This window comes from Cyprinodon tularosa, unplaced genomic scaffold, assembly GCF_016077235.1.
Source record: "Cyprinodon tularosa strain WSP-4 unplaced genomic scaffold, ASM1607723v1 ctg184, whole genome shotgun sequence".
NCBI lineage: Eukaryota > Metazoa > Chordata > Actinopteri > Cyprinodontiformes > Cyprinodontidae > Cyprinodon > Cyprinodon tularosa.
In genome coordinates, this window is record NW_024038639.1 from 143,738 (window position 1) to 160,105 (window position 16,368).

At 38.2% G+C, this 16,368-nt stretch overlaps 1 protein-coding gene and 1 long non-coding RNA gene across 2 annotated transcripts in view; one reads left to right on the forward strand and one right to left on the reverse strand.

Moving 5' to 3' along the window:
• The first annotated feature begins 217 nt into the window (after window positions 1-217).
• si:ch211-113g11.6 (uncharacterized protein LOC559008 homolog) overlaps window positions 218-16,368 on the forward strand; it is a 66,998-nt gene continuing 50,847 nt past the window's right edge. The window contains exon 1 of the mRNA XM_038282476.1: window positions 218-296. Within this exon, the coding sequence (XP_038138404.1) occupies window positions 218-296 (79 nt within the window). The remainder of the gene's footprint in view (window positions 297-16,368) is intronic.
• On the reverse strand, window positions 10,096-11,715 carry LOC119781869. The gene is made up of 3 exons (XR_005280613.1): window positions 11,431-11,715; window positions 10,403-10,489; window positions 10,096-10,311 (listed from the first exon to the last, which is right to left on the reverse strand). It is a non-coding gene; the product is annotated as an uncharacterized LOC119781869 (long non-coding RNA).

A 16,368-nucleotide genomic window follows, 5' to 3' on the forward strand; every position in this document is an offset into this window, starting at 1 on the left:
TTTTCGCCTTTTGTTTCCGAGGTGGAGCTTGATACCCCGACTTTAGCGAACCCGACTGCTGCCAAAGGAGACGAAGGAGAGAAAACAGGGAGCAGCAAACGTCAGCTGGGCTCTGGGACGAAGCGCATCGGAGAGGGAACCTCACCAGGGAAGAGATCTGGAGTGATTTCAGCTTGGAAATCAGTGAAGGGAAGATCTACACACACACACAAAAAAAATGAATTACTTTATACTCCTTTCGTTTTTTGCCACGGTTGTTATCGGGAAGTCACCCCGTCTGAAATTTATAGTGCACGGTAAGCCATTTATTTATATAATTTAGCTCAGCGAAATGTACAAGCTTGTTTGGTCACGTCGTGCTCATTAGATGTGACATGGTGTAAGGGAAAGGCAGATGAGTAGCCTAAATGAATCATCATCTAGTGCATCAATATTTAGTTGAAGCTTTACGGTTAATTCCAAACATTTAAGTGGTTGTTACTTTAGAAATAATACTTCAGCAATTTTGTCCGTAAACAAACTGGGAAAATTACGCAATTCCAAATTAAGGCCCCGCACTAATTACCAAATACCTTAATTGCATTCTCCGGAGAAAAACAATGATTTTTCCTAAACCAAACCAAATCCCTTGTGTTAAAAAAATACTCAAAGTGGATTGTGTGTCGTCTTGCAACCTTATAGTGTTTGCAGATTGCTACATATTAGAGCTTTTCATGCAACTTGTGGATTTTATGTTCTTCCCTTTTTAAACACTGAATGCTTTTTCTTAAAATCCACAATTGTTTCATTATTTATTTTTTTTGGTCAGTTTTTTAGGTCAAATGTGCTTTAATGTTCCTGGCTGTTACATCCTCCATGCGCACAGTGAGGAATTAGAAGAGGCGCTTAAAAAGCAACCTGCCAAACCGGGGGGGTTCATTGCGCCTGTTTAGCTCCAAAAAGGGTGTGTCTTTTTAAGAGCGGCTGGTCATTGCTGGAAAGCGTCATTACAGTGATATACGAGTCTTTGGAGGTTGACACCTTCATTGATGCTGCCGTGTCCTTGCGGAGCTGCAATGCGGGACCCGGCAGCTGCTTCACACTGCAGCAGAGGACCCAGTAAAAAAAAAGGCTGCTGCTGCTGCTGCTGCTGCACAGTTACAACAACAACAACGAAAATGTGAAGCGACATAGATACAGGGTCAGAAAGGGAACTGGAGAGCAATGAATGGAAAATTCCGCGCCTAGACCCTGTTATCCATTCCACTCACGCGCCTTTACGCAGCACACACACCTCTAATATATTCAACAATCAATAGTGATGTGAGTCAAGTTATCTGGATCTGTATCGCTCCCCTCCCTCTTGACAGAGAGGTAGGCCTACACAAGATGACGTCCCTGGACGTGCGTGTCATATCAATCTAAATAGTTATTATGCATTTGCAGACAGAGGGACAATATGAAATGCAGATTGAGAATATCAGTAGGAAGCCACGAAACCCTCAGTTTGGCCCAAGGGACTAATTTTGCATCTTTCAGCCAAAATCAGGACTCTAAGCATCTCCTCTTTGAGACACTGGATTAAGGTTGTGGATCCTGAGAGGTGGAAGACTTTACATCAGAGAAGATGCCAGAACATTTTTATAAGGGTGGCCAGGCAATAACCAATGTACACTGAGGGGTGGCCGAAAATGGATAAGCACCAGAACCTCAGGGTCAATCTACACTGTTCCAACAGGGAAATGAACAACAAAACATTCATATTTTCTAAATAAAGACAAACTATACTTTCCTACAGCCTTTGCTAACAGATAGACACATATGTTTAAACATCCATGCTTTTTAGATAAAAGGTAATGTGGATAAAGTTCTTTCAGGTTTGAGTTCTGGGCGAACATCTTTCCTATTGTCATTACCCACCTACTTTTATCAATAGTCAACCTGCATACATTTGATACTTACAAGTAGGGGTGGATATTGGCAAAGAAGTCATGATTCGATTCGAATCACGATTCACATGCCACGATGCGATTTTATCATGATGCATCACGATACTTGAAATATAGCGATGCCTCGCGATGCGTTGCGGTATTTTCACTGAACACTGTAAGAAAAAGATACAGCCATTACCAGTGGCTGACTGGCTGGTTATGATCTGGATAGTGTCTCTGTCATGATGGGTCTCTGTGTTAAAACCCACACGCAGAACACCACAGGAAACGGAGTAAAAGTTTAACAGTTTATTATTGAAAAGCACATAAGAATATTAATGAGCAGGTTCTGGTACTGGTCCGGGACTGGAATCACTGAGTAATCTGCAGAGATGAATAGTTTGGTTAGCCAGGCAGCGGTGAAGACTTGTCAGGGGTTTGTTTCTGGTTTGTACCTTGATGAGGTTCAGACTGATCGATGGAGAGAGGGAACCGGTTGGGTCCAGAGTCTGTGGATTCAGCAGAGAGCTCAGCAGCAGCAGCATCTAGCTTCAGGCTAATGAGGTTCAGACCTTGAGTTGATGTCCTAGTTCTCCCTTGAGAACTAGCTGGGGATTTCAGACTGATAGTCTTCAGGTTTGGCTTCCTTGGACAGGCAGGCAGGTTTCCAAGCAAAAGTTCCTCCAGAGCTACAGACTTCAGTCAGGCTTTCCTGTGAGCAGAGAAGACAGAGGCTGGTTAGAATCTGGTTACTCTCCAGAGCAGACAGAGATTCTAGATGCAGGCTGAGGATCAGGTTCTGCTAACCAAAACTGGTCAACACTCCGGCGAGGAAGACAGGTCTGGCTGCTGCTTATGTAGGAGGTCCCCTGATGGGCTGATGATCCTCAGGTGTGCTGGAGGCTCCAGCCCAGGAGACCCACAGCGCTCTCTGCTGGAGACAGGTGGCAGATCTCCAGATCCCAACAGTAACCCAAGTCCCAACAGAAAAACATACAACAGGAGGGGATCCTCGGCGCCCTCTGGAGGGCAAGCCTCTGGATCCCAACAGTCTCCAATTGATACATAACTGAAAGCAACCGAATTCATACATAGCTGTATTTATTGAAATGACTTTTGGAGGTGTTGCCATGAAAACAAATACTGGACACAAATATTACTATTACTGGTGTGGACACACTGACAAAAAGATCTTAGGATTCATAAAACTTAAAATAATAAAATAAGGATAATCAGTGCCGTTTACATGGCCTCAGTGGTCCTTTAAACCAATGAAATGAAAACATTCAAATGTATGACATTTCCCCTTTTGCATATTACGTGCGTCATATCAATTTCGTTTTTACCTTCTTTGTTTTTAAAGCATAAATCCATCCAAGCATCTGACTTGAAATGTGATGGAGCCGGGCGAATTTTCTCAGTGTCCTCCATGTTTTGTTTACGAATGACTCGTCACAGTATCCCGCGGCCGGAAATGCTTGTGACACAAAGCAGCGGGCGTCAACACATCCGCAGCGACATCTGCTGGACTGGAAGTTGTATTCCACTTGGTTTGGCTGATGTGCGCCAACCATTCATGTATTTTATTTGTTCATTTTTTAAAATTAAGAATCGATACTTGGCGTCAAGAATCGATGCAGTAGATCACAAAAATTAGAATCGCGATGCATCGTCACGACGATCATTTTGCACACCCCTACTTACAAGTACTAATATCTACATAAATTGAATATTAAATTAATTTTATTAAAATAGTTATTTATCTATGATTTCACTAAAGACTCATAGATGAATGCAGAGACACATAATTTTCTCTTTACCCCATAAAAATCTAAAACAAAATCACACTGACAAAATCTAGTAATGAAAAGAGCAGGAATTCTTTAGTTATCATCTTTAATGATAATATATTGACATGCCTAATTAACCACCACAGTGTTTTTGTTATCAAGTAATCATGAATATATGAAAAAATTGTAAGTTATATATGAAAAAATTGTAAGTAATATATGAAAAATTTAAATGTTTTGAATATTCCACTTGATTATTAGGGGGGAAACAATGGTAGGGGTGGCCAAGGGTGGCCCCCCATCTAGCTCCGCCCCTGCTTTACATTGCAGTAATTGTGGTCTAAGAACATTAAACCTTGAACTAAAGAGACATTTCAAAAAGCTTTAAGCAGATGTTTAAAGTAACAAAGTACAAATACTTCGCTACTGTACTTAAGTGCACTTTTTAGGTTTCTATACTTTACTCAGTTACTTATTTTTCTTCCTACTTCAGACTTCTACTCATTACATTTTCACACAAGTATCTGTACTTTCTATTCCTTACATTTTTAAAACAAACGTTACTCGTTACTCTTGGCTTCGCTTTAATGTTTATAAATGTTTATTTCACGTCATGTGCGCCATCTAATGCAGATCGTTGGTGTCATCCACATCTAGTGAAAGCCAGTGTAATTGGATGAGCCATATAACAGAAACACTCATTGGATAGCTGAAGGAAATAATCAGAAGCAAGCAGGTGTTCTTCAAACTGCAAACGTGAATTGTCTATGCCATGCTACAATGTCAGGTTCAGAAAAAGATGTTGAAATGTCTGAAAGGTCGGACACAGGCGAGAGCGTATCGGGAGATGGAGACCAACAAGACCCCCCTCATCATGTGTGTACTTTTGGAACCACTGGCTTTAAGAGAGGCATTTAATTATGAGAGTTAATCCCACTAGTGGCAGGTTTGCCTCAGATTAGATGGATTTAACCATATAATGCATTGCAAATTATGGAAGTCTCAATACAAATTTTTCATTTTCAATACAATATGGATATCGCAGCTTTTAAAATTGACTGATACCAATATTGACCTGATCCAATATCTGCATGAGTCACACATACATTTTTACTTATTTTACTGTGTGAAATGATAGAAAGAGCTTGATCAAGTGAGATTTCTAGAACAGAGAACAATACTTAACAGCACCATGAACACAATATTACCTGTTTCTTATTCACAAAACAGTAATGTAAATTTTAAACACGAGTGTCGAAAACATTCTAATGAGAGCTTGCCCAAAAGATTGGTTGAAATGTACCAATCTGGTTGGTAGTTATGTGTCCAATCAATCTTTTGGTTAAAACAACCAGTCTAATATGGTAGTGTTTTTTTGTTTTTATTTTAACCAACTATACTCGTAAAAGGGCAAACCAATACATATTAGTCACTTTGTTCAAATTGTTGGTTAACTTGTGTAACACAAATCAAGTCAAAGCCAGGTGTTGAACCAACAACCCTCCAGTTACAGGGCAAACTCCTGCATTCACCGCCTCTGTCAACCCTAATATTGCTTGGAACTGAATACTAGTATTTGGAATGAAATGATAATTCAACAAAGGTTAACGCCAAGATTTGCATGCTGTACGTGTTCAAATCATTGTAATTGTTCTCTAGATCCATAATCGTTACACACTACACTTAAGTACAGCCAAAGAGTCAGAGTAGTAAACCATCAGTTTTATTGGTAGTTTGTTTGATCAATTAAATTAGTTGATCCAAAACCAAAGGCTTGGTCACTTTCTGGCCAATATATTGGTTAATCTACCGGGTAGGTAAAACACTTATTCTGTGTGGAAATGTATGCACCATTATTGGTGAAAAATTAGATCTGCTTTATTACAGGATTTAAAGTTCTCCTTTTAATTTTCAAGTATGCTTTTAAAACATTAATATTTAGAATATATTTTTGAAAAAAAAAACATTGTTTTAATTCTGGGGGGACCACGTAGTATTTGCAAGGCCCCTTGCCATATTTAAAACAAGAAATAGGTTTCAAGCTGTAAACCAAGGGGAAGTGGATGCAGGTAGAAGCTTGGTGGGTAGAAGTTAGAAGTGATGTTGCATGCCGGGCCTCTTAAAGCACTAGCAATGCCTCCATGATGGGTATTGATTGAAGCTCAGTCAATAGGAAATGTCTTGCTTAAGTGACCGGAAAAGGTTGGCTACCAGACTACCATCACACCTACCAGTTTGCAAAGGTGAGGAGTGATCATCACCCAGTTCAAACAGATGTTTTCATTTGATGACATCATTCACCTGGCTTAGAATAGAGCCAATGGTAGAAATTGCTTAGCTTCAGGTGTGGTTCTTCGTCAAGCTGGTGTCATTTTTGTGTGTTATTCGTTAAAAGCAACCAAAATTGGTTTAATCAGCTTGATTGGTCATTTATCCAATCAATTCATTCTTAAATTAAAGCCAAGCCTTTCTATGAGCTTTCTGAAATCTGAGATGTTAGAGGGAGGTCAGCTTATTCTAATATTCAATTTTGGACTGATATTAGACTGTTTTCTGATATCATTATGAGATTTGGATACCCCTAATGCAAATAGGCCAATAATAAAGAATGCTGTTAGAAAACAATTGTAACTCATTGTGAAATAAACACTAGTGCTACAGAATGCATTGGATAAATCTGTAGAAGTTCAACCAAACTCTACTAATCAGGGCTGAACAGAAATCTTAATCAAAATCATAGTGTGTTTATATGGATAAAGTCTCACATAAAGCAAAAGTAAGTCATATTTCAAAATAACTTATTTTAGACAAAAAATCTTAACTTGGAATCTATGGGAATTGAACCATTTCATTTTTCCCAGTTTGGCCCACAGCTTTTTACAGTGGGACTGGAGACGCACATTAGATTATACACACATACTCATGCTTTTAAGTCTTAATGTATGTTAATTATGATCATTTTACTCCTGCAGCAAATGAAATTAAAACTTTCTTAGGATTGAAAGATTACATCAGAGTTATAGCAGCAAATATTTATAAATCTGGGCTTCAGGAAAAAAACGTTTAATACCTGCTTTAAAGTTTCGCTCAAAATATTTTTTTATTCAGACAAAATAGCTTTTCATAACCAAAGCAATAAACAAATTAGAACAAATTATCATTAAAATTTCAAGATATAATAAAAATGAATTTGCATGTTGTTGCTCGTTTCACATTTTGTCAGTAATTTGTGTGGCCAATGGGAACAAGGCTTCACTTGCCTCATTAGATAGGAGACACTTGCTGGACCTGGATTTCACAGACGCAGTCACGGTGCTCTATTTGATGTGGAAAGCTGAACATGGAAAGCGCTGCCGTCCTCGAATCCATCAGATCCTCTAGAGATGCTCCCTGTTCTTGGAGTCGAGAGTTAAGCCTGTAATCGCACTCTGTTGAAGGATCACCCAGACAACAGAGGTAGGGTGAGGAGGCGTTTTGGAGCTTAGACAGGAGCAGCAGGAGCCCAGAGCAAAAGGCCAGGCAGAGAGCAGCAGATCCAGGCAGAGGCGGCTGTCCTGGACTAGCTCTAATGCTATAAGAGGAGGACAAATATTGAATGTTGGGCTAGTTTAAAATGGCTTTTTATAAAGCAAAACAAACATTTGAGGATCATTCCTTTCCACATTCACTTACATATATTCCATTTTAATTGAAAAAGGCTCAGTCTCTAGTGAGTAAATTATGGAACCTCAGTTTCATGTTTCAGCATGTTCAGACAACCCACATCTTTTTTTAACAACCTCATTGTCTTCACTGTTGTGTTCACCATGCATGAGATGTATGCTCCTATTTACAGTGACACCAAAGGGTCCAGCATATGATCTATAAAGTTCTCCTTGAATCATTTATGAAAAAAACACCATGTTTTTGTTCTTGACTAGACCCAGGGCTCTTTAAAATGTGACGCCATTCTGTAGGTGTGTGCCACTTACAGTAATGCAGATCCATCGCTCATCCACATGTAACTGCACACTACTGGTCAGCTGGCTAAAAGAATGCCTAAAATCGTCTCTTCCTTCTAGCTGTCATTGTATGGAAAATAAACACCAACCAGTCCGTTTTTTTGTGGGGAAATTAATTAATTAACTATTTGCATGTATCAGCTGCACATCTGGAAAGTAGCTGGTTACCTTAATTAATAACTCGACTACCAAATCACCTGGTAGCTTGTCAAACTTCCAGTGCTACTGTAGAATAGAAGAACGGCTACTTAGAATCATGTTCCATGCAAAAAATTTGAACACGATTATTTCAATGTTCATTTGTTTTGTTTGTTGTTGGTCTTTTCCTACATCTATGAATCATATTAATAGATAAAATATAAGATAACATTACAATAAACTAGGGATTACATAAAAGCTGTTTTTTGTCTTCAATAAAGCCAGATTGTTTTACACTGTGGAGTAAATGCTGTGAAGTTGTGTTTTTAATTTAATTCAATTCAAGAATATTTTATTTATATATTTTTTTTGTACACTGGAAATCCTATAAGGGTCCTTGCTGACTAATAGCTTTGGTCTGTAATGGTCAACATCCCACAAGTTTTGAGTTTCAAGTAGCTGAAATTTATGTCCTCATTGTTCAACAGATCATTGCTCTAGTTTCTTCTGGGTGCCTTTTAGTGATGGACAGAATAGGTTTATCTACTCCATGAGCGTTATTTTTTCTTGTAAATAGGATGCTGCTGCTGAAAATGGAGTCAGTGGGAAATCCAGAATAGGGAAACTAAAAGCAATGCAAGCTCACTGGTGTATTTAAAGGGCCTCTGGGATCCAAGGGGAACTGCAGAATGGATAAATATCTGAGGCAGCTGCAGTGTTGTGTTTCCCTTCTTTGCATAATCATGTAACCCAGCCATTGTCAACATGAATATTAATATTGACTAGTGCAGCTAAAATCACAGTCAAATTAAACGGCAGCTTTTATGTGTAATACATATTTGTATTTTTCTGTCGAGAATTTTCTTTTCATTTCTTTTTATTGCTGAACCTATTCAGGATTAGGATTTGGATTAGGCAGTGAATAGAATAAAACTGAAAACCAGACTGGCTTTTTAGTCCAAAGTCAGACTGAGAACAGAGAAAAAGACTAAACTCCCAGAACACAGAGATAGAGGAACAAAATGTATGAAATAAATCTTTTCTGTTGACCTTATAACTGAAACAAATTCTAAATTTAAAATTAGTTTTACAGAAAACTTCAAGGTCTGGCTACAGACATCGAACATGATTAGAGTTAAAAATGTGGAACTAAGATTAAAGTTCTTTTGTGATTGGCTTTTGAAGGTGGAGACTTATCCTGGAAATTGCTTTTTTTTATGTAGTTTTTATGCTTTTTTAGTATTTTTTTCGGATAGTTTGAACTAGGATTCTTCAAATTTGTCTAATTTTGAAATATCTTAACCTCAATGAACATGCCCTTTAAGAGTTTAATCCACCTTAATTTGCTTTTGATAATTTTACACAGTAAAAAATTTATGCATCTAAGGAAAAGATATTCAGATAAAAAAATTATATATATATATAAGTCGAAATTGATTTAACACCATTTGCTTTATTGGTTACAATGCATAGGTGCTTGGATATGGTTGTACAATAAGCAACTATAAAACTAAGGCAACATTCATTCTGCAAAATGTAAGAACACAAGACAGTTGTCATTACTCAGAACAGAGGACCCAGTATTCAAGACCAGACAGACAGTGGTATAACCAAAAAGCATTTTTTAGTTTTTAAATTTATTATTATTTTTTTTTTTTATATGAAATAAAAAAAAACAAAAAGCATTTATTTAAATACTAGTGGATCTGAGTAGCAGTGGCTAGGGAGTCTGAGGCTGGAAATTCTGCAGGAGAGAAACAGTGGCGGATCTAGACTTTTATCCTTGGGGTAGCAAGGGGGTGGCCGAGTGTATTTTAGGGGGGCAATGGTTTATACTTAAAAATAGCAAAGTTTATGCACTAGCGTTAATGTCGCAGCAGAAAACACCAACCGTCTGTAAGCAATCGAGTGCTGTATACCTGTTCATGTCACGTTTAAATTATTATTCACTATCATTTATTTCTACATGGACTTACAGATGTTGGTCCTGTCTTATGTTCTTCTTTGACATGTCATGAGTAATGACTTATCATTCTTGTGTTATACTCTATATGTACACACACACACACACACACACACCCACTTCTTTCAACATCAAACTTCCAGGGGCTACAGATGAAAGCCAACTAGTCTGTGGTTATCTTTGGTGCATAATTTACAAGTTAATTAAGGCTTATTGACCTTTCTTATATAAACCTTGTAAGCAGTAATTTGCAATCATATTTAAGTAGCCACATACTAAGCAGACAAAAGGTGCAATTTTGAGTACAATTTGTAGTTTATTTATGCACAAAATGAATATGGTGCATTCTTCAACTCTCTGATAACAGAAACACAGATCAAAGATCCCACTCACCCAGCATACAAACTGTTTTCCCTACTACAATCAGGGAAGCACATCTTCAGGCTCTGGTTGCTCTGGGTCTGGGTCGTCGTCCTGCTCAGAAGCCTCAGAGCCTTCCTCAGAAGGAACTATATTGTGAAACAATAGTAACAATGAAAATAATATAAATAAATAATGTTAATGTACTGACTGAACTTGGCATTTCTGACTTGCTCTGACCTGATGATGGTGGGCTGTGTTGTGCCTGACACTCCTCGGTAATGGTTCCAGCTTGGGACCTGTCATCATCTCGGTCCACTCTCACACCTACATAGTAGAAAAATATTTATTTAATAGTATGATCAAAATCAACAACCATTGTCTAAAACTGAACATACAACAATAACCAACATTCATAATAATGTTTAACATAACTTAAAATGACTGAACTGAACATCTGAAATAATGTTAAATATAATTTAAAATAACTGAACATGTGACTGCTTCTGTATGTTCAAACCTGGCGATGATGACAGGCTGGATTCTGCCGGACTTTCCTGACTAGTCCCAGGATGAGGGCTGCCGGGGCTGCTGATCTGCTCTAAGCCTGATCTGTTTCTCTTAAAGTAGTTATAAATCGTGCCTCCCTGTCTTTTCATTGTCAACCGGGAAAAAAACGTTTTGTTACTTATCAAAGCAAAATGCAACATTTCGTGTCCAAAATGATGCACAAGGAAATTAATGAATACAGACTACATTTTTACAGCCTAGAAATATCAGAACACAACAATAATACATGTCTAGTGACTGCAATCTATCCATTCAATTAAGGTTTCAGCCTGCCATAACTTTACTGGCTAACTACATCGGTCGTGAATTATCTACGACTAGTAATGCCTTTCATGACATGGGCAAACGGTTCTGATCAAAGATATTGCTGGTTTCATAATTCAGAAGGTTCTAGACACGGACATTAAAAAAAATGAAATAGTTTCTGTTCTCGTCAGCAGTATTTTTAGCAGATGTGGGCATGAAATCACAGAAATTGACACTGAAACCCATCAATATCACCCACCTGCACCTGTCTGTTTACAGCCAGACTAGCTTCTAGCGGCCCTTCGTGAAAAGCAAGGGCTTGTCCTTAACATTCTGATTTATGAAACGGACATCAATTGAACAGAGGATGATCCTCATTGACTGAACTTATCAAACTCTTAGTTATTGAGCTTCTTTTATGAATATAATCTGTGGTTGTGCAACCTACTCACCGATATAAGTCAGTCGGTCCAAACGAGAATAAAATCCATCTCGAGAGCGCACAGCCTTTTCCCAAAGAATGTTGTTTGTTAACTAATGTTATGCTTGTTGCACTCGGTGGCTCCACAGCCGCTTTAGTTCTTCTTCTTTCACCCTAGATTCACGACTGGAAAGGGGCTGCATAGCGCATGCTGCATTGCGCCATCTACTGTACAGGAAGAACATCGCAGTCAAAGACTTCAGACGTGCAACTGTTTTAGCGGTGCCGTCAATCAGCTGGGGTGGCAGTTGGGGTAGCCAATCAGATTTCGGGGGAGTCAATTGCTCCCGTAGCCACCCCTATAGATCCGCCCTTGGAGAGAAACACAGGTTAGTGAGCACGATGGTCTGAAAAAGGATGAATATGAATGCGTGAGTCATTAACCTGGTTAGACAGTTCAGTCCGTTTAGAGAGAATGAGGATGATTACTGTACAGTCGGTAGGCTGACAAGACGCAACAGACGCTGCCACAGAGTTCCAGACACAGAAGCATAGAAGACTGCAGAACTGACAGGAGATCAGATCCGAGCAGACAAAGGAAAGCAGGTTAATTCACAGGGCGAAGTAAAGTGGCAGATCCAGGTTTAGTCCACAGAAGAATCCAACAGGAGTCCAAAGTAGGGTCAGGCAAACAGTTCAGACAGGGACAGGCAAGCTCAAAAGTCTGCAAAAAAACAGGTCAGGATCAGACAAACAGAACGCTATAGTAACGCTGTTACACAAGATGTTTTGCATTGAGTGAGGCAAATGGTGGTCACACCAGATACTAACTGGCTTTTGGAATTCATCCAGACCACCAACATTACAGCAATACTACACATTTAAGAGTGCCCTTTTATTTTGGGTAGCCTAATGCGCACCTGTGTAATAATCATGCAATCTAATCAGAATGTTGATATGCTATCCCTGTTAGGGGAATGGGTTAGCTCAAAGGAAAAGTGCTCCCTAATACAGATTTATGGAGGAAGTCTGAGAGAAATAGGCTTTTATATACACAGATAATGTCTTAGAGCTTTGGGTTCAGCAATAAAAAAAATTTTCCTTTATATTTTTTTCAGTGTAGAACGGATGGCTGTTGTAAATACCAACCAGTCGCCCCCAAAAAATCATTCCTTGTAAAAATATTCATTCTTTTCCATACAACCACAGCTCTATGTGATCGAATAAAACACAAAATTGGGCACAATTGTTAAATCGAGGTGACAAGGATATACAGTAGTTAAGTGTAAATTGAAAAGGCGCTGTTGTACAGTACAACACCTGGCAAAAAGTATGAATTCGCCAGCCTTGGATGATCTTCATTCAGTTGTTTAATTTTGCAGAAAAGAACAGATCACAGACATGACACAAAAATTAAAGTTGTTTCGAATTTCAACAGTCTGGCTTAAAGAAACACAAAAATAAATCACGAAGAAAAATGAGGTAGTCAGTAATGGTTAATTTTTTAAACCAAGCAGAGGGGAAAAAATATGGGATCACTCAATTCTGAGGAAAAAATTATCGAATCATGAGAGACAAAAGAAGGTACCCCTCATCAATCTGGCTCCAACTTTCTGTGATCGCTGTTGCAAGATCAGCTTTGCAGGTTGGAGCCTTTTTATGGACCATTTTCTTTAACTTTCAAATATTTTCATAGGATTAATTCAATTAAATTGAATTCAGTTATTTATATAGTGCCAATTCACAACACATGTCATCTAAAGCCAATTTACAATTCAACTAAATCATACAGTCAAATTGATTCAAAGTTTTCCTTCTGGGTAAAAATAGATAAAAAAAATTGGATTAAGTCTCATTGAAACTGCACCAAACAGAGGTTCCAGCATCATCACCTCACCCATGCAGTTTTGAGATTCATCCGTAAATATGACTTTCATCCAGTCATCCACAGTCCACGATTTCTTTTCTTTAGTCCATTGTAACCTTGCTTTTTCCTGTTTAGGTGTTAATGGTGGCTTTTCTGTATGTAAATCCCTTTTCCTTTAGGCAGTTTCTTAGAGTTCGTTCACAGACATTGACGCCAGTTTCCTCCCATTAAATCCTCATTTGTTGTACATGTTGTACATTTTCATTTTTTTAAAACATTTTGTTTAAGTTATCTGTCTTCCTTGGTCTACCAGTATGTTTTTGGTTCAGATTATAGACAAAGCTGACATTAGGTGATGATTTACTCTCTTTTAAGAGTTTGATATTCCTCTCCTTCGTTTCAATTGACATCTCTCGTGTTGGAGTCTTTTTCATGTCAGTCCACTTGGTGCAGCAGCTCTCTAAGGTGTGATCACTCCTTTTTAGATGCAGACTAACAAGCAGGTCTAATTTGATGGAGGTGTTAGTTTTGGGGATGGAAATCTAGAGGTTGATTCCATATTTTTTTCTTAGAATTGAGTGATTCTATATTTTTTTTCCCTCTACTTGGTTTAAAAGAGTAACCTTTACTGACTTCCACATTTTTATTCTGGATTTCTTTTAGTGTTTCTTAAAAGCCTCACAGTAGCAATTTGAAATGACTTTGGTTTTATGTCATATCTGTGATAGTTTCTTCCCCCACAAAATTAAACAACTGTATGAACGTCCTCCAAGGCCGGTGATTCCATAATTTTTGGCAGGTGTTGCATAATAAAATACACAGCACATCAACTTACTTAAGGGCTACCTAATGATATGCAATACAACTGACAAGATGCTTTTTAACTCAGAGTAAAATGGTGTAATTAAATATTTAAGCTGCAACTAAGCTATGTTGGATATAGTTACAGGTAGCTGAATTAGAAAATTCTGTTTTCACAAACAGCCTCATTCAGGGTTCCTTTTTATTTCTGTATAATTAAGATTACAATTATACCAATACTTGTAATCTTGTATTGGAAGTTGCTAAAATGATTAAAATTTTCCAGATGGCCTTAAAAAAACATTTTAAATGATTTGGTGTCTGTACATTTAATGTTCTGGGTTAAATTACTAAAGATTTAAAATGCTTACAATTAGATATGCACTGTGAATTAGATACCACTAATTCACTTTATTTCATTTAGCTGAAGCTAAAGCCAGTTATTCTGTTTTTTATTTAATTATGTCAATTCAAATATTACTTGACATTTTTTATTAACCAAGAAGAGGACCCCATAACCAGAATAGAGTAGTATATTTAAAGGTTTTATTTAAATTAAGGTGTTTAAATCATCAGGAGCACACACTGGAACAACTGTAACTGAAAAGTAAGGTTAGTGGCTGAGACCAATTTGGAGAAAGTGGAATACACCCAATAAAAGCCATTGACCTTCTCAGAAGTCGGGAGGATGCACTGGTTCTGATCCACATACTAAGTCCATGGGCAAATAAGAATGGTTAAAGGGAATTGCTTTTATAAGATCAGGGCAAAGATAAGAGGGGAACAATAGTACAGAATAGGCTCATTCTGATTATTAATGCCATTAGGAGATGAGCCGAGGATTTGAGGTATGGGTTAAGTAGTGGGGAGGGCATGTCCGCAAACCGCATATGGAGGCTTCATGTAGGGTAGGAGCTGAAAATGATGACCCAGTGTCCCAGGAAAAAATAAAATGCAGAAGCTCATGTCATTTCACTACAGCAGTGTTTCCCAACCTTTTTTGACTTCAGTAAAAGTTTAAAAAACAATCCGCTGGACTTGGTTTCCAAGGTTTAAAGACGTTTCACTTCCCGTCCAGGAAGCTTTCTCAATTCAACTGTCTGGATTCGCAGTGAGTTTGAGGCTTTATGTAGACAAGGCCTTGTATTTATTGGAAACATGCAAATTGAAACTGACGAGCGGGTCATTTCATTGTGAAAAATAGCTGATCCCAGGCTGTTCTCTACATCCAGTCTGTTCCTCTGCTTGGTTCTGATGTGTGTCACAGCTAAAGGTGAGCTCAAACATATAAAAAAGACTTGTTTAATTGTTCAATTATTTGGTCCTCACAAACCAAAACAGATCCCAGCACATTTTTTTTTTTACCACCTAAGAAATAAAATACTTTCATGTGCAAAGGGCAATGCACTCGTAGACCACTAGAGGGGTACAAGTACAAGGGGGTACAACCCACAGTTGGGGATCATTGGACTAAAGGGACAAAAATACATACACTGCCTTTTGTATAAGATCCTTCCTTCCTTCCTTCCTTCCTTCCTTCCTTCCTTCCTTCCTTCCTTCCTTCCTTCCTTCCTTCCTTCCTTCCTTCCTTCCTTCCTTCCTTCCTTCCTTCCTTCCTTCCTTCCTTCCTTCCTTCCTTCCATCCATCCATCCATCCATCCATCCATCCATCCATCCATCCATCCATCCATCCATCTTTTTCTAATTAACCCTAGCAAACTGCATCAAATGACTTGGAGAATTCACTCCTCCTCAATGAGCCTGTAGATATTCCCTTGTTTGATGTCATTAACCTTGTACCAATTCATCATTCTAGGCACACATAGCAGTATGATAACAAAAAAAAAAAACCTTTAACAGGGAAAAATCTTCAAGAGAACACATCTCAAGCAACTTTCTGCCATGACAGACTGACTGGAGTTTTGAGAAGATAATGCATTCACGAAAAGACACAAAAGCACAGCCCCATGGGTGCTTTCCATGTGAGAGAAAAGTAAAAGATTAATAGCAGTGGTAGCTCCTTTAGGGGCTTGATTGGGAAGAGAGGCATAGTTAAACAGATGAGCTCCGAGCCTGTGCTTAAGTCTAGGAGTTAAAAGAAAGCTTTTGATGCTCTCCTACATATAGCTCAGCTAAATCCAAAGGGTCAAGTGTCTCATCTATAGACAGAGAACATAAAGTTTCCAGTAAAACATCACTGCTGAAGACAATGCCAGACCTGATTTAGCTTACATGAAGAGAAAAATTAGTGAGAACAAAGTTTTTTTTTTATTGCTCAAAAATGCTTTTTACACAATGCAT